This window comes from Myripristis murdjan, chromosome 15 (assembly GCF_902150065.1).
Source record: "Myripristis murdjan chromosome 15, fMyrMur1.1, whole genome shotgun sequence".
In the NCBI taxonomy this organism is placed as follows: Eukaryota; Metazoa; Chordata; class Actinopteri; order Holocentriformes; family Holocentridae; genus Myripristis; species Myripristis murdjan.
Window position 1 is genome coordinate 1,930,595 of NC_043994.1, and position 23,732 is coordinate 1,954,326.

A 23,732-nucleotide genomic window follows, 5' to 3' on the forward strand; every position below is an offset into this window, starting at 1 on the left:
GCTCAAAGGTGCAAAAAGAGGACAATTAAAAGAGGACCTAATATGGTGCAAGCCAAATGCCAGTAGACAGTTGGCTTTAAAAAAGCTGCCAGGATTATATATAGGCATCCAAGATTTCAACAAGTTTAAACATGATTTGCTCAACTGGCTTAGGAGGGATGACTACTTCCAAAGAGAAATGAAAAGAGAAAAGAGTCTGGCAGAAGAACTTGTAATGAGGAAAGCAAAGGGTCTCGGTTCTTTCTCAACATCCTTGTAACATCCTGCAGACGAGGGGTTCTCAAATATTATCAGGTCGAGGACCCTAAAATAGGCCACATACCCCAGTTTGAAGCGATTTTTGTCTTAATCATTATCACATATGAGGAGATTTTAGCTGTTGACTGAATATGAAATACTCAACCTGTCTACACTGTACACAAGGGCTGTGTGATGGTATGATATATATCATGGGAAGAAAGAAAATTGTTGTGGCAAAAGCCACTTTATGGCAGCACTTCATGTGACCGAGTCAGAGCTCTGAGTTGTCTTGAATTCACCATTACTATACATGGGCTCGTATAACAAACAAACATGGAGGGGAACATGACAAAAAAACAAAACTACGACACAGAGCAGAACTCAACCTGACCAAGACAAGATAAGGAACTTGTGCCTAAGAAAGGGGGTATTCTTTAGTTTAGTAGTAAAGTGGATATAAGAAATCTGACACTGACCAGCAAATGGTAGTTTGCAAAGTATGCCACAGACCATTTCCCACATCAGTCTCCAACACAACAAACAAACCTTGTACCACTTACAGAAAAACCATAAAAGATAGTACAGGCAGAGCCAAAACATGCAAGCTACATGGAAAGCAAGTGTTGAAAGCAAAAGCAAACCTCAATTCTGTTCAATGTCACTTCCAAATAAGAGAAGTAAAAAATTCTTTTGTATTTGGTTCACAGAATTATCAAAAAGCAGTCATGACGCATGTGATTATTTTGTATAGATAATTTGGATCAAATTTACAGGAAGCATACTATATTATGATATGTATTGTTATCAAGATATGAAATTATCCATATCATGGAAGATTTTGTCCCTGCTGTTCACAGGGAAATAGTAGTACTGTGAATCAGAATGAGAAAGTATTTATTAATCCCCGAGCAGAAATTGGGAGAGCAAAAGTTATAATCATTGTTATTGTTGGACATTTTCTATTCTGTTCCTCTATTCTTTCTATTCTGTAAATAAAAATCATTTGCCTTTTTGCTGGGGACCCCCTGGAATACCCTCAGAGATGCCTGATGGTTGCTGGACCCCAAGTTTTAGAAGCACCGCTGTGGACATAAAAGGCTCCACTCAGCTGACTCTTGGTAGAGGTCCATCAGGTTCTGGATCCCCTGCTTCTTGCCTGCTGACAATTGATGCATTCTTTTACCTCAGCAAAAATGTATCCCACTGGGGCTGAAGGTGTTATACCAGGCCATGTTACTCTCAAGACCTCACCTCTCATATCATTCAGCCTCTCTGTTTTATGGCAGTTTGTGTGTCTCACCTCATTTGAACGTGACCTGAAATAGTAGTTGTTTCTGTCTCTAGGGGAAGACAGAAGAATTTTGCACTCCCTACAAGTCTTACATCAGATCCTCATATTTTTAAAATACTGACATCTTTTAGGCCTACCATTGTGAGCATCACATAGGATCCAATCAGTCTGAAAGGGGTTTTATGGCTGTTTTCCCCAATGAGTATGACTATGATTGCAGACAGGTAGGATAGATTTGTGCACCAGAGCAGGAATACATCTTAAAAAAAAAAAAAAAAAAAAAAAGCCTCAAACTCCCACCACATGGAGATCTGGAGAAGAACATATTGTTTTCTGACAGTTCTTTCCCGAGTGCCATGTTCTACACAAGACTTAACTGCTTTGAGTAGCAGGTCTCTGGACACAACAATGATAAAACATGCCTGGACCCTCAAAAACCTCCCTTGTGTCTACATCAGGCATGGCATCATTCGCACAGTGATGACATATTTCTTCAGTTATGTGGAACATATGGAGAGGGAGTCAAGAGAGTGTATCAGACACAACACAGACATCAATCAACTTGGGGGGAAGAAAATGTTGAGGGACAATACTGCATTGATAGTGGGACAGCTGAGATTCACCCAGGCTGGGGGGATGCATAGGAATGTCAGCAGAGGAATAGATTTGTTTTCTTCTGGGACTTTGCAATGGACTACCTGAGATTCAGTGATCCCAAAAAGTTATGAGGCATCAGGTGTGCAGTGCAGAAACTGGGGTCAGAGGCCATATTACAGAAATCTCCTGTCTTAAACCTTGAGATAAGTTTGAAAGAGTCTAAGAAAGGATTTTCCCCATTTTTATAGTTCAGAAGCAAATCGTTACTAATTTTAGGAAACTCATCTTATTGTACTTCACCCTATCTTATATCAGGGTACAGAATCCTGAATACTCAATCCAACATTACTTCTCAACCTTTTTGTCTGTTACAGAGCAACCGATGCTACTTGTTTCATCCTGCCGAGCTAAACATGACTTTGTGCTCTTGGAAACGAGGGAATAGAGAAGACTAGAAAAACAAGAAGGCAGTCCAGGCACTCACAATATTTTATTTTATAAATCCTTTATTTAGCCAGGAAGGTCCCATTGAGATACAAGATCTCCTCTTCCAGGTAGTCTTGGTCAAGGCAGCAGCACAATTAGTTTCACATAAAAAACAATTTCACATGATAGAACACAAATAGTGAAGGAGAGGAGGCATGCAGGCTCTACCAGCGATATCCAAACACAGTCTACCTCAAGTCAAGGAAATTATGTAAAAAATAAGAAAACGTAATAGCAAGGAGGGAGATATTAGAACACATCCAGTCAATGGATCCCAAAAGCTTCCCTTTGGTTAAGTTTCTGTATTCTGCCACCCCATGACCCATATTGTCTGTTTGAAAGTCCTATTGAAGACCTACTGTGGTCGAAACATATTGTTTTTTTAGTGACTCAGCCACTATCTCTAACACTCAAGCGATCCCAGGTTACAGGCAAGACTTTGCTAATTGTTGGTGTTACCTTGGTTAAACTGTGTGCCATTGTTTGATGTCACACAGTTTAAATTGTCATTAGGCTTTTGGAGTAATGTCTTTTGACATTTTGTTGGTTCGGCAAATGCAATAAAACAGCAGCCATATGGATTAAGCAAGTCAGCTAACACTACCTGGTGGAACACTGAAACCTGAAACAGTTAGCTCAGCTTCACACTTACCCTTTAAGTTAGCATGGATTTTTTAAGGTTCTGGAAAGTTAGGATGCTTGAGTAATACACTTTCCTATCTAAAGTTAGGATACGAATACTGACTTAGGAACTAATAATCTGTAATGGCTATTTTCCTAAATCCCTAATTATCATGGTTACCAAATGATTTGCAAGTATGTAAGTTTCCAAAATATGGCCCCAGATTCAATGGTATTATACTGAAAAGCAAATTTGCACATTCCTAAAACATAATTTTGTCATATTCATTGAACAATGTTTGTACCCCAGTTTGTGAGATTAAAAACATTGAAAAAAGGACTTTAAGTACCCACTTCATTACCATCTGAAAGCACAAAAAGCGTGATTTAGCTTTAACACTAAACTACCAAAGCTGGCACCCTTATAGCCCTTAAAGCCCCTTTATAACTGGAGCATTCTCTGATCTGTTCTGAGTTTCTAGGATGGAAATCATTGTCCCTTGCTTGATTTTTTGGCAACAATCTTAATTCAAGCAGCAGTGATTGTAGCCATGTTCTTAAACATATACTCCAGTAGTCAGTGTGATGAAATGTGGACTGGGTGAAATCTCAATTTGCATGGCCTTGCCTACAAATTACATGGGCAAAATAATAAAATACACTCATAATGTACATATGTAGGCCCATGACAGGCACATAGAGGCTTTCATTTTTGACTGGCACCATTTGACATAAAATCCATTCACTACCAACATATAATGATTCTCACTGAACTCTGATTTGTTCATATAGGTGATATTTGGTAATATAGTATGTGATTTCTCTGGTGTAAATTTTAAGTAAGGGCCTCAGAGTCCTCACTTTTGTCTGAGGGTATTTTGTCAGTATGGGAGAGCTGAATGCTAGCCGAGCAGCGATGAAGAATGGCTTTCCCAGATGTGGCACCATAGCTAGCTGCTGACAGGCTGTCTGTCGCGTGGGACAGGGCTGACAGAGAGGCTGCAGGCTTCCTGATTTAGGAGTGCAAACATTTCTCCTACTCTCACCAAGCAGAGCGCTGACTGCATGCTGGGCTAAAACCAACAGTGATATCCCCAGTAATTTAGGCTCAGCGATCTGAGGTGCTATTTGCAGAGACACAGCTCTGCTGTAAGTGTTTCACAAGATGATGTGGGTCAGTGGTTCAGCTTTAGCTAAGGATTTCACTCTGTGCTGTACCAGGTGTTTCTTTCCAACCTAGCATTTTCACATTGAATAGATGTTCAGACCCTGTCCTGCACCAATATAAATGCACTTCCATAAATGTAGCGTCAAAATTAAAGTTTAGGTATATTACAAAGAGTTCCTATCTCAAGTCTTAAAACAGGAATAATCTAAGAAAGGATTTTCTCAATCTGGGATTACAGGAGCAAATCTTACCTAACTTTAGCAATTCTATCTTATCTTACTTCATCCTGTCTTATCTCAAGTTAGGAAATCCTAAATACTCAATCAACACTACTGTCTTTGATCTTATGGTGCTAAGCATTACTTTGTAACCATTTGCTTTACTCAAAGAAACTTTTGATTAGCTATCAGAAATAGCTTCAAATGTTTACGAAGCCATATTTCTACTAATTAGTCAAACAGACCACATAAAACCTTGTCAGTCACCAACACTGCTCTACTTTCTCATGTAATGGATATGGATGTGTTTGGAAGTTTTGTTTGCCAAGAATATTGCCATAGCTTAGGGTCTCATAAATCTTTAATTTCCCTCCCTCATCATCCATATATCTGTCTCCGTCCATTTTCCTTCTCCACCTTTGATGTCTGGCCATTTCTCTGGTGGTTGCAACCTCTTGGTTGAGTCAAAGTGAACTAAGAAGGTTATTTGTAGCTAAGGGTCCCTGTGGCCAGTTCTAGGTTTGCTTGAGACTGCAGCCATAGACAACTGTCAACAATGTTGTGCCTGTTGGCCTCTCCATTAACAACCCTGGGTCTGTCTTGTGTGGACAGAGGCAGAAGTCCACAAATTCTTTGAAAAATATGTACTCACTCATAACCACATACTGGCAAGCTGAGATGGAAATAACTAATTATGTTTCCTCATGTTACTGTAATTGGGCAGCTTTTTATGTACCAGTGGAAGCAGTGTGTCACAGATCTCGAGGGCACTTGAACGATGATGATGATGATGATTATGTACCTGTATGTTTTTGAGTATTTTTTTTAAATCAGCAATTTTACTTTTAATTACGATTTAAGTACATTTTTGCTTAAGGATTTCACTTCACATTTTAAAGTACATTTTAAATCACCTCTCATCCAGAGTACAAATCTTGTAGACTCTCCATAAGCATCAAAACTGACTATAACAAACTGACTCATTGTGAAACAATGAACAGTCAGTGAACAAAGATGAAAAGAGTAAGAATCAGAATTTACTCAGTTGGAGATTTTTTTTTGTCATTTACAAATTTCCAATTAAACATGTACTATGAAATATTGTACAGAGTTGATGGAAGCAATGACATTTTTGGACGTAACTGACATAAATGTGGAATAGGTGTAGGGTTTTATGTGCTTATTCCATATTTTTTGTCAGCTGAGTCTAGAGGGTGCTCACTTTAATCAACCATCATGGGGAAAAACCTGTTCCACAGCCTAGTAGTCTGTGTTTTTAGAGCGCGGTATCTCTTTCCTGATGGTAGGGGGACAAACACAGAATGTCCAGGGTGAGTTTTGTCTGTGCTGATGGATCTTGCTTTCCTCTGCAGACAGTCAGCGTACACAAAGTGCAGCTCCCACTGTCCTCTGAGCTGTCTTAAGCGCCCGGAACAGGTCCCTCCTGTTTTCTGTTGTACAGCTGGCATACCACACTATGCAGCCCTGGCAAAGGATGCTCTCTGTTGTACCCCTGTTTGCACAATGCTCCTTTAAAAGATTCTAGTTTCAGATTTATACTCTCATCCTTTAGGAATGCATGGAAAAGATCATACCTAACAAAGGTTATTCTTACCCCCACGTTGGACTGGGTACCAAATTTAGATACTTGGTGCCAAAACCAAACTGCTTCAATGCTATCGAGTATTGAAAAATGCCATGGTACCAAAATTTGGTAGCGAACGACCTAAAGAGTAATACAGGTGATTGCTTGTCTAATGTGATATGTCATACATGGATGCAAGAAAAACACTACACAATTACAAAATTGATTTTATAATGAGATTTTATAAAATCAGTATTGAAAAAAGCATTGTTCAGGAACCGGTATCAAAGTCAAGGTATGGGTATCAGTACCAGTATTAAGATTTTAGAATGACACCCAGCCCTACACCCACCGTTGGAGTTGGGGCTTATGTTTTCACCCAGTTTCATCTGTTTGTTTGTTATTTGGATATTTCAAAAAGTTATGAATGAATTTGTATGAAACTTTGGGGAAAAGTTGATCACGGGCCAAGGATGAGTTTTTCACTCTGATTGGTCAAAAAGATTTGTGCAATATCATGAAACTTGGTGGAAAGGTTGGTCATGTGACAAGGAAGCACAGATTAGCTTTTCACACTGATTGGCCAAAGGGGGGTGTGGCTGTGGGCGTGATTAACTTGGTGAATATCTAACAAGTGCCTGTCTTGATATCTGACATAGTGTTGTTGGAGGTGTATGTTTTAATGCGTATGTTTTTCTAATTTTAAAAAAGTAATTCAGTAACAGTTATTCTGGGTGCAGCAAAAATGATCTTTTTACTTTTACTCAAGTAGATTTTTATAGTGGCTTTTAGAGTGACTTAACTAAGTGACTTAACTAAATTATCAGCAAAGGAACAACACGTCTACCGGAGTATCAATATCTAGTATCAAGTTGGAATCAAGCCTTGAAATTATCACGAGCCATGAGCTATACCTAACGGCTGGCAAATACTAGCTGTTGCTGATCTGTCAAATATATGAGGCAGTTTGGCGCACAGCTAAATATGACTCGCAGAGTCTTTTTTTCTCTAAATATTACTTCATTTCAGAAGTGAAAATCATAGTGAATTCTGAGGTTACAGGTAAACGCAGCCATTCATGGGAAACTGAGCAGTGTATAACAAATGAGTGCAGGGAAATATGGTACATCAGGCGCAGGAGTATAAATACATGCCATGGAAAGGGAGGTTAATAAATTGAAAACCTCCAACCCAATCAACCTCCCAGCTACTGGTAATGCTCTGTTCATGGCATTGTGTTTCAGAAAACATTTAACCGCTGGGTTCCACCATATACTGTAAATGGGAGATAATATGTCTTCTGTGACAGGGCCATTGAGTAGAAGAGAGCCTTAAACAGGGAGTAGATTACAGGTATTCAGTAGCTCCACTCCCCTCCATTCATATCCATTCAAGGCACTTGTTGTTCCAGCAATTCAGGGGTTCTCTCCTGGATGACACAGTTTATCGCCTTTGCTCTGTCATTTTATTCCCTCGCTTCCTCTCTCGCTTTCCCCCTCACACTTCCCGCCTTTATCTGAAATTGCCCTCACAAAATGAGACTAATAATTCATTTTCAACAGCCTCACACAGCAGGGAATGCTTAAGTCTTTATGCCATTACCACTGGGGCTGCAATTTGAACAAATCCAATTGCTTCCCAACTTCAAGCTCCACATTCTCTCTACATCCTTGCAGCATTAGAGCAGATGCAGTGTGAACGTGCGTGTGTGTGTGTGTGTGTGTGTGTGTGTGTGTGTGTGTCCACGCCTGTGAGGAACAATAACCCACTTTCTGTGAATTGCCATGGAAAACAAAGACTGAATCATTTAACATGCAAAAGCAAAACCTATAAAACAAAATGCGACTTTTGTTTTTACTGGACAAACCACTCATCCTCACGCCACCATGTTTCCCCCTTTATTCTTCATGCGTTATCTGAATGTCACCACAAGATGCACTCAATCACCAGTCTGCCTCTCTAATTGAAACTTCACATGTTTAAACAGTTTGGTTCTCTCTCTGTTACCAGGAAGCAGCTCAGCAACATAATTATATCAAACCTCTACACCTACCATCACCACAAACACACCAATTAGCTTCCCCAATTAGACCAGAGCATGCTATTATTTGACTCTGTTGACATGAGGATATAGCAGCAGCCATTCCTTTGGGAGGTATGTGTGTGTGCGTACATAAATATGTGCATGTGTGTATATGTGTGTTTGTGTGTGTGGGATGATGGTTGGGTGGGGGGGCTTGTTAAAATTGCCCTGTTTTTTGTATATAACGTGAGAAACAGGGTCCCGCCCAACCCACTGATCTAAAATAATGACGGGCCAACCCAAAGTAGAGCAGTGCAACCATGACCATTTGGCAGTGATTAATGGTTGGCGGGGATCAATTCAGCAGCCCTGAAATAACAAGCTGCCTCTGGTGTAATTGGCTTGGTTGGATCCTGAACCCTGAACACTAGTTAGTACACTAGCTCTATAAATGAATGGTCTTTCCCAACACAAACGGTAGGTTCTGTGGTGGCATGACAACATATATTGGTGTACTGATTGGCTTTTTACTAAAAAAACAAAAAGACAGAAGAGAGACAGTGTATCCACCTTTGATTCGATTGTGGTGACAGCCTCACCACAAGATATGTTTTTATTACCTCCGCCAGTGGAGTTAGCCAGGGTTATGTTTTCGCCCCATTCCATCTGTTTGTTTCTCTGTTTGTTTGCAGGATATCTCAAGAAGTCATGAATGGATTTGCACAAAACTCTGTAGAGAGGTTGGTCATGGGCCAAGAAAGAGCTAATTAACTTTTCATGCTGATTGGTCGTAAGGGGACGAGGTGGTGGGTATCAACAATCACAAAAAGGTTTACGAGACATGGCAAAAATTTGGGGAAAGCTTGGTCATGGGGCAACAACAACATGATTAATGCTGACTGGCTAAAATGGGACACGCCAATTGGCCAAAAGGGAATGTTGCGGTGGGTGTGGCCTATCACAAAAAGGTGCATAACTCCATCCTCAGACATGCTTCATAAATTAATCACACATACATAACTGTTTAATGTTTGAATTTATAAAACAAAAGTCATTACTTTCAATTAAACACATGCAAAGGAAGATCTGACGAAAGCTTTATTTGATCAGGCGTGTGATGTGGAAATAGCATATCCATCATCCAGTGGTATGCACGCTACTGCGCACCGTCTTTCTAGTTATTATTATTTTTCATGTCAGACATTTGAGCTGGTTGGTGGCTAGTTGGTGGCTCTGTGACTAGTATTGTTGCAAGAGTTCATATCTCTGGCCTTGTCCCTCTGTGTGAAGCATGAATTATTAAACTCTGGATGACCTACCAAAAATGATGCTCCATTCAGTTGAATGTTCTCCCTGTGTTTTGGTGGGTTTCCTCTCTAAAGTCCCAAGACATGCAGATCACATGGACTGATCACTCGAAATTAGTTGTGAGGTCATGTCCAAACAGAAACATAATGTTATGTTATGTTATGTTATGTTATGTTATGTTATGTTATGCTTATTTATAATGCGCCCCCCATCCAACTATTACATTGGCCCGGGGCGCAGCCCGGGAACAAAAGAGACAATACATGACAAGAACAACAGGAAGACCCACACATTCATCTCACATACACTCCACAACACACAGCATACCAAATCAGAGACCCCCATTGAAAAGGTGAGTTTTCAGTTTGGCCCTGAAGGACTCGAGAGTGGGGGCAGACTTGAAGGACTCGAGAGTGGGGGCAGACTTGATGTCCAGAGGGAACCTGTTCCACAACTTCCACAATGTTGTTTATTATTATTGAAAATGTATTTGTTTTTTTTTTAATCAGCCCACAAGAGAGCGTTTTCAAAAATATCTCTGTAGTCTTTGCGATATGAGCATGCAGTATGGGCAAAGCAGCTGAGGCTGAGAGCTTTATATGGACGAAGGATCATCATCCCGTTGTGCACAGGTGCACCAGTGTGATAGCACCATTATGAAACTGTTTCATTTTCACAGTCCACACCACAAAAGAAAAACAGTGTTTATGAAAAAATTTTCAAAAGTTTTCCAAAAGTTGTATTTTGTTGATCAAAAACACTGTCTCCATGTGGACAGAAGGTCACCACGGAAAAGAAAAAGCTGTGTTTAAAAAAAATTGCCTCTGTAGCAGGAATAGGTGATCAAATGACATGTGGCTAGGACATTTCAGCCTGCATCAATGATGGTTCTAACAAATGCAATAACATTTCTACCTGCATGATGACGTCTGTACCTGTACCCATACTGATGATGTTTCTGTCTGTTGAGATAAGATGGCTACCTTGCAGCACTGACTTCCTCTTTCCAAACACAACCCATGCAGACAACCTCTACCTGCAATGTTGACATTTAGTCCATGGTGACTTTTCTAGCTACTGTGGCCTCTACCAGTGACTATGATACAAGTAAAAGAACAAGAACAAGAGCTGGCAGATCAGTGCAGCAGAGCATTGCTTTAGAACTGGGTTTAGTTTCACTTTTAGTGTAGTCCTAATAACTACCATACACAGCTTGGCTTAGCACTCAGCTGAGACTTTCTGAAGACATACCCGGACAGCTGAGCCAAAAAGACAATATGACATTTTGTTATTTTCCGTCACCAGGTTTCACCATGAGCTTGTCACAGTGTGTAAAGCACAGGCTTTTTAGTGAACTGAAGGGCATTCCATCTCAGTGTGAGCTAATGACTTGTTTGCAGCTAATAGTACCCCTTGATTTCAATGATCAATGCTAGCAATACTAACAAGGCATTATTCGGAAAAGTAAATACTTGAAAAGTAAAATCTTACCTTGCATATGTGGTTTCCAGTTTTGAATCACAGTAAACATCTGGCAAAATGATTCAAACAGTTGAAAACTATTTTGATGTTTTCAGACTACGTTCAATGGCCTGTTTGGATCATGAAAGGCAAAGCAGAACTAACCCTAGATTGGAGCCACTGCTCTGATCACTTATTAGTCTTACCCTGCAAGTGTTGTTTCCACAGTTGACTTCATCTAAATGTCTCATAGGATAAGTCAACTCAGTTAGATCAAAAACACAATTCCCTCTTAGACACTTGACTCACCATTAATAGCCCAGATGCTTAGGCTGTCATCTAGATAAATATTATTTTAATTTAATTCTGGAAATCTAAAAGTACAACATAAATAAATAAGAAGCAGCACATTCTGGGGTTAACTCCCTCTAGCTGACTAGAGGGGTCACTGGGCTTTTGCTCAACAAAGGTTTTGTTAGTAATAGCTGCTTCTCTCATAAAGTGTAAGCTTTAAAACTCCTGTGTCTGGCAAACTGTTAAACTTAAACAACATGAACTGTACCTTTTAATTTGAAAAGGGACAGAGTCAACATCATTTTCATGTCAAAAAACTGATCTGTGAACAGGGCTCAGGGGCACCTTCACCTTACACCAGCTATAAACCAGCAGTGTTCAATAAAACACATTATGTTTGATCAAAATCGGCATGTATATGTACAGTATTTGTGAACAGTAACAATATCAGAAATTTGTAAAAGGTACAATTCCAGCTCCAGGTTTAAGGGATATGACTGATGTGTTTAAGAGTGTATCACAACCTCAAACCTTAAGGCTCTAATTTAGTTTTTTTGGTCACTTTATAATATACTGCACATACGGTATATTTTCATCTTTCATCTTGGACGTATTTATTTTTCATCCCAGCAGTATTAATTTCTTCAAGGAAGACGATGACAAAAAATGTTCATCAACAACATTTTTTTTCTATGACGAAGATGAGACGAGCTAAAAATACATCACAGATAATAACAACTATAATGACGTGTATGTTTGGTTTTCACTGACGAGACGGGACAAAAATGTTTTTAGTAGACTGTCAGACGTTCAAAGAATCCCCCCTCTTGTGCATCTCTCAGTATATAAGCTTGCAGTGTGTGCAGTGTCCCCAGCCACAGCCACACCGAGTTCACTGTGATTCAAACAAGCCTCCAACCAAGCTCACTGAAGAGCTCTATGGACACACTGTGCTTACAATGCTGCAGAAAATAATAACTTCAGTGTTTTGTTTGTTGATAATTCAGATGACTAAAATGTGACTAAAACTAATGTGCATTTTAGCCAAAAGACTACGACTAAGACTAAATCAAAATCAGCTGCCAAAATTAACACTGCATCTGGGAAAGATCTTACCTGACGTCTCACTTTAAGTTTGGATGAACAGACTAAAAGGTGTTACATATAATCTGCAATACATTTTGAGCTGTGCTAGGTTTCAGAGGCTCCAAAAGGCAATGCAAACAGTTCACAAACATATGAATAGGGCACCCCTGTAGCTGGCCTGGTAGAGCGCGTAAGCAGCCAGTTTCACCCCCCCCCCCCCCCCCCCCCTCCCCTGCCTTTCCTGTCTCTCTCGACTATCCGTACAGAATAAAGCTGGAACGCCCTAAAACTAACCGTACAAAAAAAAAAAAAAAAAAAAAAACATATCGATATGCATCTATGAGAGTCATATTTGTGATCTGCTTACCGTGGATGGGGTTGTGTCCCACTGTCAGGGGAATTGGCCTCTCAGGTTGTGGCTGGACGTGGGTCTGGGTGTGTGTGGTGTGTGTGTGGTAATATTTGGGCTTGATGACATACTGCTGGCTCTGACCCAGGTGCATGGGCCGGACCCTGGAGGAGAAAAAGAATACAATTATAATTTAGCCATTTTTAACAGGACCATAAATTGAGCGAGGCATGTTACTAAGTCACGCCTTATAATCACACGACTTTTCCCTGTAATGGAAAAGTAAGACATTACTGTTCTAATTTTAATAATCTCATTTAAATTACTAATCACACAGACAGGTTGTTACTTATATTACATTTGTTACAGTACAATGCATAATTGACACAGGTAAAAATCTAATTTATGTGTTTTACAGTTACCATAGCAATGGGCTGCTGCAAAATAATATGAATATGAGATGTAAATGATAAAAAAAAAAAAATTGCCAGAATGTTAGGGGGGATGGGGGAAAATTTTGATTCAAGAACAAATCATAATTTTTATATTGTCACACTGACCCTGAATTGAAACAGTGGTAAATATTTTACAATAGTAAATATTTTAATTATAAGTCAATTACAGTTCAATTAAAATGCATTAGACACATCAAAATATGCAATACTTTCATATAGTATGTGATGTCCTTATTGTTTTACTTTTGTTTATATTTTTTTCTTTTAAATTTGTATTTTAACTTTAATTTTACTTTTTTAATTTAGTGAATTATAATTTTTTAATATTTTTTTCTAATATGTGTACATTAATTAACAGATGGTTTAAGAATCTGAGAGCACGATTTCTTAAACAAGAGTACAGATTTACACGTTTTTTGTTTGTTTGTTTGTTTTCTCAGCTGACCCCAGGGGGGCTCATTATTAATAACAGTGATCATAAAATTAAAAAGTCCTAAACATTCTCCAGAGTCACACAATATTGGATCACAATTCTAACAAAATCACAATGATTACAAAATTGCAATATAAATTGGATGGGCACCCAAGTATCTTGAGTTGTATCATATCTGGCAGTCACTGCTGATTCCCATTACCAAATGTTACATGTTAGGTATGCCGGCCCCGTCTACTATTTTAAATCTCTCAGATGAAGGCAATGACTACGTTTACATGCACACCATATTCCGGTTCAGGTCAATATTCCGATTAAGGTAACTGCGCTGCAGCAACTGGAATATTCCGTTTACATGTTACTTGGCATATTCCCATGTTTCGGTGTATTCCACTCTCTTACGTAATGCGACACTCAGCTGCGGGGGGGAGCAGTACGCGTATAGGCGTCTGGTCTGCCGAAAATACAGAAGAAGAAGAAGAAGAAGAAGCAGTAGAAGAAGAAGCTCTCACTATTTCAATGTTTTCTCCCATCGATATACTCCATGATATTTAAGTTCATTAGCTGAAGGCGGACTGCAGTCTCCTCCTCACTCCAAAAATGCTGACTCTTGCTGCTTTTCGCCATGCTGTTCAGCAGGTCGTTCTCCCCACTTGCAGTCACCATAGCAACAAAGACGCCCCAGGATTCATTGTGAGTCGAGCATGCGCAGATGCGACTGAATATTCCGGTTCGGGGGCATTTTCTGACAAAGGTGTTTACATGGCACAGTATTCCGGTTGGAACAGGCATATTCCAGGGGTCTTATTCGGAATTCTCTCCAACCGGAATATGACCTAAATCGGGTTCGGTGCGTGTTTACATGACATGTGCGCAACTGGAATATTGCGAATATTCCGGTTAAAACAGGAATAAGGTGTGCATGTAAACGTACTTATTGTTAAGACACCATTGTAAGACGCTGGTAAGGCTCAGGGATGGCTGTTCCAAAGTGACAGTGACTATGGTATAATATGGATTGAAGTAGCACAAGGTGTCGCTACTCTGCTGACTCCCTGGGCTGCACTCGCTGCTCTCTGAGGCTGTGAGTCATCCACCGTCACTGTATGCATGCTCAGTAGTAGGACTACCTGTGGACTGACAAGATGTTATTGCACTGAATCGCTTTGTGCTCAGAGCACGGCCGGAGAAAAAGCTGAGCCTAAGAGGTTCCTTGTGTTGGTAAATTCTACAGCAACCCACGCTACAAAGGTACAATCTGAAACGTATTTGCTGAACTGGCTTTCCTGCAGCCGGTCTCGTTCTCCCCAACAGGAAACAATGAGTCACTTGAACTTTCTTTTATGTGCCTTTTCTCGAGCCAAAGCATGCCTTTCAGTTTTCTTTCTTTCTTTTTTTTTTATTCTCCATTGAGCATCCACATCCCCAGGCCATCTTCAGCAGGTAAGGAGGAGCCTGATGTGAAGCTCAGCAGGAGAGCTGAATTTAATGGCTCATTAAAGACCACACTAATGGAACTGCATCTTTCACTGCTTGTTCACACTACGAGCAATTTGGTTGATAGTTTGCTCTGATCTGCATGGGTGGTGCCAAAAGCTCTGATTGAATCTGTGGGTCACATTTTCTTTGGATAGTATCCTACAGATCTATCATATTACCTATATATCAATTGACAAAATGTCAATTGATATATGTGACTATGGTATAATATGTATAATATGTAAAACTGCAACAAGGGGTCAGGGTCAGCAGCCATAAATTATATTTTACCTACATTTTGCATGCCTATTGACATTAGGTTGTATGTTTTCTGACTTTTACAAAAATTATTGACATTATTGCCTGACACTCACTGTGTTATTATGAAACCCACCAGAGTTCTAGGCAAGATACGCCCACAGGGATAAGGTTAGGTTATGGTTGGGTGATGGCTAATGCAAAGCCTGTTGCAGTGAATGGGAAACTTATATGACCAATCCCAGTGCTGGTGGGTGTATCTTGCTCACTACTCTGAAGGGATCTGTAATAACACTTAACACACATGTTGTTGAAATGTAATTTGTGGTTTGTTAATATTCTACTTAACTCTTGCTGATATCTAAAATATATAAACTGATATATAGGGGACTATTATTATGTGTTACCAGTCTAGGTGATGCTCTTCAGCCACAAAGTTTTGGATAGGCAAACATATTTTTCTCTGCTTTCATATTGCCATTCAAAGTGTGACACTTTTTTGACGTTCCCATGTCTTGTGCTGTTGCCAGACTGGACCCTGTTGTGTATTACTTCAGGAGTGCAGCGAAAATAGCAAGTAAATCTTTTTGAGCCCCCAAATCCTCCTGGCAAGGGCTTGCGGTAAAAATAAAAGCCAATCTGAATATATCTATCTCTGCTCCTCACTGTTTGGTCAGCTGTTATAGATAGGAACAACCAGTAATCATCTTTATCCTCTAATATTTAAACTGAGGACTACTAGAGGTTTTGAATGCCCATGGTGTGCTGGGACATATACTGTGTTTCACATCATTTGTATTTTCAAATAGGTCAGACATACAGTATACAATCAGCCCTGTTTACCTAGAGACTAAATGCCAAAGCTTCATTGACAGTCACATGGGGCATGTGCTCTGAATTGTGATCATGCAGTATGAATTTATTAGAGATAAGCAGCTTATCTCCACTTAGTTCCAGAGATGAATCACGCGCCAACAGATAGAGGGGAAGGTTGTTGAAATGAATCCAGGGGAATTTATGATGTTAACAATGTACCAAATAGTGACTAATGAATGCTACATCTTTCCCAGATGCATCCATTCCGCTAGCAAATCAGAGAAGATCGCCACTTTGCAAATAAGTCGGTCGTTTTTCATGTTGTCAGCAGCACCCGATAAAGAGCTATAAGAACTCCAAGTAATTTACATCACGAAAATAATCACTTTGGAGGCAAAACTCAAATAAAAACAAGAATATTTTAGCCTAGATTCATATTGACTATAAAATCTCCAAATAATCCCTTACGTCAGTCTCAACCACATTAAAGCAAATTCCCCCTCCCAACACGACCTGGGCGAGCACAGGAGCGGCTAATCTGCACTGACGTTGAAGGGTACAAGTGGAAGTAGAAAAGGCTCTCTTTACAAGACATGGCTGATGCATTTAAAAGGCCAGAAATTGGTGCCTAACCCTCTCCAAGAATAATTAGACTTTGAGGAACACCAGGAGAGATAAAAGGGCCTTCCAGCAACCATGCACTTGTGAACCAGGGAGCAGACCATCCTCCTTACGGCTTGCCTCTACGCACGGAAGTCATAAGAAAAGGAGAAAGAGAGCAAGGACACAGCCAGCGAGAAAGCAGGGGAGCAATAAAGGCAGAATATTAAAACATAAGTTGAAGGATAAAAGGACTGAACATAACGGAAATCCCGTCCATGACAACAAAACCAGGTCAAAGTTGACCCCTGCCCAGAGGAGCAAATATTTACACAAGAGACTAAAGAAAACTAGGACATGGATGAGAAAACCCAGAATGTGGTATAGGATTAGCTGGGGGCACAGGCCCAGAAGGAGGACGACAAGCAGACTTGTGACTTATATACTTAGATACTTTTAGATCACTGTTCAGCTGCAAAATATCAAGCTTCCAGTGCATATCTTTATTACAACTATGATATGTAGCTGTTCACCAAATGTGAGGCTTCCTCTCTTGTATTATGCTTAAAAATCAGACAGTATACCCTATCGATAACAGTATCAGCCCCAAAAATGCAATATCAGTCAGGCTCAAATAAAAATAGCATCAAAATAGATAGATAGATAGATAGATAGATAGATAGATAGATAGATAGGTATACTTTATTGATCCCAGACTGGGAAATTCACACGTTACAGCAGCATCATCAATAAAAACAAAAAATTAAAAATTAAAATTAAAAGTATATACAATAGAGACTAAATATGCAAAATATATACACTAAAGACAATAAGGGCTAAGCATATACAATAAAGTAGCCTGAGAATATGAGATGTTTAAGTGTTGAAATGTAAGAAATGTAAGATATACTGATGAAAATAATAAATATGAAAAATGAAAAATACAGATAGTAGATGGTATGGCACAGGGTAAGCTTGAAACCATGGAACCAGGGAAGCCAAGTGGCAGAACCCGACGCCCGGTAATGGGATTCGGCGACTGTCCGACTTGATTTGGTCTCATGGAATCACCACTTGAATGCTCAGATGACATTCTTTGCTGTTACTTGTCTCAAAATCGCTGATGAGGTGTTTCTTTGATATAAGCAACCAATATAGTTTCCAAAACAGAGTTTCCCATTCAAATCAAATGGCAGGAGGGTGAAAGCAGCAGTCATTTTTCTGTGAATGGTTGCCATGGAACAGGGCTAGCTTCTGTATAGCTTAGGTGAGAGCATTTGCAGCGAGGAGCAAAGCAGTGGAAAGACATCTTGTTTCAGCCGGTGTCCATTAGCTGTTTAAAGTTAACAAACACTTTTTATTTTCCACTAAAGCCGGGCTAAACTACAACAGTTTGGAGCATTTAACATTTACAAGGTTACGTTATGTAAAAGGTATGTAAATGCATGATATGTGATAGCTCTATAAATAGCTGTTTTCCCCTGTAATGTCTTAAATAGATACTTTGTTTCTGCTACGCATGTTATGTGTAGTCTGTGTGTGAGTCAATTGTGTGGCATGTGTGCATAGAACTGTGTGCATGGGATGTTAAACTCTGCTGCATGCACAGCCCTTGTTTAGGAGACTGGTAAAAGCTTTCAGACAGTATGTTAGTATTAAGTTCCTTTGTGAATTTGTGTGTGTTTACATATTTGTGTGTGGGATTCAGTTAGTGTGTATGCTTGCACTGTATGTGTAAGCCTGTGTGCATGTGTGTGCATGTATGTGTATGTGTGTGTGCATGCATATACGGGCCTATACATACCAGGGTAGCAATTTTGATGTTGTACGGGCTTGTGCTCGTGTCTGCATGTCCAAGTGTTTGGGTATGTGCCATACATCCATTCCAAAAATAGAGAGTGAGGTGGCCATGTCTTTGACATCCTCCCATTTGGCTTAAGGTGGCATGAGGGGTGGGGGTGGGGGGTGAGCTGGGGGTGGTTTCCTTTTCCTATGGCTCTATGCAACATAAGGCGTATTAACAACTTAAAGAGGCCATGTCTATACCGCTCCCCCACCCTTCCACCCCTCCCCCCACCCTTCCTTTTTATTTGCATGGCAGCCATAATTAATATACATCATATCTGAGGCAGGCAACACAAGACTCAACTACTTTTGGAATTTATTTAAAAAACAAACAAACAAAAAACAAAACAAAAAACAAAAAGCAAATAGCGCCTGGACTGGCTTATATTCATAATATTGTTCCATAATGTTTATTAATATTAGCAGTTAGCTACTTCATGTTGGCTAGCTAACTTTAGCTACATTTCCCCAACAGCTTACATACATGTCATAAAACATAAACAACATAAATGTCAAAGCAGCATGAGGAATATGAATTTACATTAGCACATTAATGATGTTTCACATGATAATGTTAATAATTTGAACTATTTTGGTGATAAAGTATCTGACAGTATCTGGCCCATTTACTACAATTTACCCACATTTTACATAGCCAAAAAAAAAAAAAAAAAAAAGCAAAAAAAAAAAGCAAAAAAAAATAAACATTTTGCAAATCATGTAGGAGCACTAAAGATTTCACCACAGTATAGCAGTAAGCAAAATCCATTTTTCAAATCTGAAATCAAATCTGGTTTCTAACACCCACCTTACAATGTTCTGCTTTGGCACTCCACCTATTTTCAAGTCATTAAAACACAGCAGTGGACAACTTTACTACAGTGATGCAATGAAGTTCATTTATATAACGCAGTGGCATGAATGGAAACCACTGACTGGATAAAAGGGAGGAAACACGACTAAAATCCGAGTGGCTCAGAAATGTCAAGTGTAGATATTACGCTAAATATACAAAATTGATCCTTATGGTCCTTTTTTTTATTTCGCCATCACTGAAGTTTCATGTTATTTCATTTTACATATTCCTCAGGCACATAGAGTGAGCTATGGCCCATTTGGGAATGGGTGCTTTGTAGCACTGACACTGTACATCTAGCTAGGCAACCAAACCCCTTGCTCTTTCTCCCTATGTGTCTGTCGACATTCAGTACAGATCTTCCTATTGCACTGAAATATCATTATCTCATTGCTTATCTCTTGACTTCACCTCCCAAGGTGGGTATAGACTGTCAGTGTAAACATTGAAGCAGCTTGTATTCAGAGCCAGAGCAAACACACGTACACAAACTGAAGTGTGGTGAACAAATCTGGAGCTCCAGAAAGGCTATTGTCACCAAGTCTGTGCTGTTGGGTCAGTTTTGGGTCAATTCCTTGTTCTGCCAGGAAATAGCAAATGACATACACAACAATGCAGGACTGTGTGAGTCAGGAGTTTCCTGAACATTTCTCACAAAGGTACAATCCAATAAGAATCAGGGTTTAGCCACAGCACTGAGGGATTTCACTACTGGTGGCAGGTACGCATATTGTTATGGCGTCAGATAAATACAATCGTTTCTACAGAAGCTCAGCCCTAAATATGCCAGCAACAAAGAGCTGAAAATATGAGAGAGAGAGAGAGAGAGAGAGAGAGAGAGAGAGAGAGAGAGAGAGAGAGAGAGAGAGAGAGAGAGAGAGAAATAATCAGGGCAAGAGAGAAGTTATAAACATAGGATCTCATTTCAGTCTCAACAAAATATCTGGCATGATCGGGTATGTTGGCAATGGCTGCAAAATCAAATGAAAGAAAGAAAGAAAGAAAGAAAGAAGGAAAGAAAGAAAGAAAGAAAGAAAAGAAGATTTTGAACAACATCCAAGCAATGGTTATAAGAGCCTGCTACTCTTGTGTATCAGAGAAATCTTTCTTATTTCTGCATAAACAGATTGGTGAGTGGGGGATGGGGCTGGGAGGATGAATCTGTTCAGTCTCGGCCTTCATTGCTCTGAATTCTCTGGCCACATTCACACTCCACCGCTGGCCTCTACACTTTCGCCTTCCAAGTCCTCCTCCTCCTCCCCACGAGAGCTGACATACTCTGGTCTACCGTAATGAACCCACTGAACCTCACCAGAGCCCTGTTGGATAATAACAATACTACAATGTAAGGGCAGGCAGACTGAAAAGAGGAAAAGGAAGGATATCCCTGTATGTCAGCTGGCTGGTTAGGTTTCCAACTAAGTGACTGAAGGACTAACAGCACCCAGTCTATTCCTAACAAGTCTCTGGGCCAATATAGCCTGCATTTACAAAGGCAATATTTTCTGAGCCAGTGTGTCATGAAAAATAGGATGAAAGGATGCAGTAAATTGACAGGCTTTTAGCTGTGTGAAGAAATTCCTGTGTCAGCGAGGGTTCCACTATTGTACACACCCATAAAAAACTTGGACATCAGAAAAATCCAAATGACCCTGCTCTTGCAGCAGCCAAAGCAAGGAGAATTCAATGCAGGGAATGTGAGAGATCGAAGTCATCCTGCTGTGTTCTCCCTTCCTCTGACTCGGTTACTGCTGCTGCTACTCTCATCTGCGTGAAGAGGAAAGGTTCCACAGCCGAAACCAAGGCCTGACCCTACAGCAAGCAGCTCCACTTCCAAAAAGGCAACAGTAAACATTGTTATCCCCTATAAATGCTGTATGGAGCTTTCCGCTGAACTCGACGTGTAAAAGTGTAACGTCAGAACTCCAAGTCGGAATTCCAGAGAAGATATGAAAGCTCCAAGTTTGCCAAGTACTCATACATGATGTCACTAATGGTGGACAACATAGTCAATGATTAACTTCACTTTTCTGAAAACATGTTAAATTCATTCCAGTGTTCTCTTTAATGTTTATTTTATGAAAGTATAGATTTATTTACGGCGTATTTTTTTAATTTGATGAATGGACCTAGCACCAGCAGCTGTAGCTAGTGTTAGCTGATAAGATTAGCTATCATCTTTGATTCTCATTAGTGATTAATTAATGAAACACATTCAGGATGGAGGTGGAAAGTCACAATTCGGAAGTGCTCTATTAGATAGGTCACCTTTTCACCTGTAACTGTACTGCCTTTCTTTTTGTTGAAGAGTGTTTTGGGGCATTTCTACTTCATTTGACCGTCCCAGTGGAAAGAGCCAGGACAGTCAGGGCAGAAAGAGGAGAGGACATGCAGGTAAGGGTCTGGGCCGGATTTGAAGCAAGGCCACTGCAGCTTAGCTTGAGCGCGGTACACGCTCTACATGGTGAGCCACTGAGGCGCCCTGTGCTGCCTTTCTTGAACCAATCAGGGTGGCTTTGAAAATGCTGGAAAAATGACTGATGTCAGACATATTGTGCATGACACATGGACCGATGAATGACCCAGCAATGTAGTGTTCAACCTTGGACCAATCAATGCAGTTTTGAAATACCAGGAAGACGGTGATGAGATGTGTCATTCCCTAAAGTCTGATAGGGAATGTCTGGGATATTTGTGTGATAGACAAATGAGAAAGATTCTATGAGTAAGAATAAGCAACTGACCAAATGGTAAAAGTGAAATATGGCAGATGTGGTGACAACAAGAAATGTTACGCTATGCATATGTGGGTAGATGACACATTGCCTACTCACTAAGCTCACATGGTTTCTTCAGTAAAAGGAGAAGGATAGATAGATAGAAGTGGACTGAGAGAGATAAAAATAGAAAGAGAGAAAGTAGGGAAGAGCAAAGTGATAGACACTGTAAAAGAGGTATTACTCATCAGTGACCAGCTCCAGAGCAGGGACTCATACATTACTAACAGGATCCCTGGTGCTTGGAATGTTTCCCTACCCTCTCAAAGGGTCACTCCGGAAACCACTGGGATGCAAGTTCAGACAGACAGCTGCTCAATTTGGCCTTGGAACAACACCCAGTACAAGGACTGACCACAGAGATTCCATTAATCAGCAACATCGTACACTAAACACTTAATGACCATAACCATTTATATTGTCTGTGTCAATGAATAACCTTAAAGCTCCCCAGTGGGAATGCAAGGCTGAGAAGGAGACAGACAGATGGCTCTTGTGTTTACTTAGCAGAGCCACTGGATCTGAGAGCTAAGTAGTCTATCAAGGCACCTGTGCCCACCTCTGTTTCTGGTTACTCCTTTCACCTCATTTCATCTTTTTCCCCTTGTTATTTAGAGCCGAAGAGAAAACAAGAAGTGAATGCGATTTTCCTTCAACGGTAGTTTTCAACAGTTCTTGTCCAGAATCTGTAATAAAGATCATAACGAGAAATGGGTGTGGTTGTGTGTCAACAAATGTATCAGCAGCTACATGTCGAGTAGGACACACACCCACACACAAGACCCCCCTTTGGAGAAACAGTGTGATCCTTAGCCCAAGACAAACCTTGTGTCAAAATGTTGTGGTCTTATATTAATCCATTGGGAAGTTGTGTTACTTTTTGCAGTATATCACACCCACTGCCACTGTTAATCAGGTCTTCAGTGGCCCATGACATACTGTCAAAGTTTGGACAAAGTTTGGATGATGCATGAATCCATTCAGAAGTTATGAGCCACACCCACTATCACACCTCTGTTTGGCCAAAGACGGCAAAAAGTTAGCTCCTTCTTCCTCAACCCAGGAACCCACCAGTTTGGTGGAAATGTGAGCATCCCTTTAGAAATTATGCTACTCTTATGACATATCATGGCCACTTTAGGCCAAGGGGTGGGAAAACTTCGATGGCCCATGGCCAACCCTCCCATCAAATTTGGTAGAAATCTGAGCATCTGTTTGGAAGTTATGGCGCTGTGTGACAAATGGACAAACAGATGACCCAACAGACCACCCTCCCCCCATCACTTCATCAGGTGGCAGACAGTTATTTCTTGGCTGGTAATGTTGGCATTAGAGAGGAGAACAATACCAGAAATTGTGGACAGTAAAGTAGTAGAAAGTAGTAGAAAGAGGCCTCTTTCATCCCACTGGCTAAAGCTAGGGACACACCAAGCAGAGCACTTTAACATAGCGTGTGAAAAGTTGTCCTTTAACACAATGTAAAAAC

General features: G+C 40.2%; 1 protein-coding gene across 4 annotated transcripts in view; it reads right to left on the reverse strand.

Annotated features, from left to right (window-relative positions):
- The window catches only part of ltbp1 (latent transforming growth factor beta binding protein 1), a 174,226-nt gene that overhangs the window by 116,819 nt on the left and 33,675 nt on the right, over window positions 1-23,732 (reverse strand). For all 4 annotated transcript variants that reach the window (XM_030070903.1, XM_030070901.1, XM_030070902.1 and 1 more), the window contains exon 4: window positions 12,746-12,891. In XM_030070903.1, coding sequence (XP_029926763.1) covers window positions 12,746-12,891 — 146 coding nt within the window. The remainder of the gene's footprint in view (window positions 1-12,745; window positions 12,892-23,732) is intronic.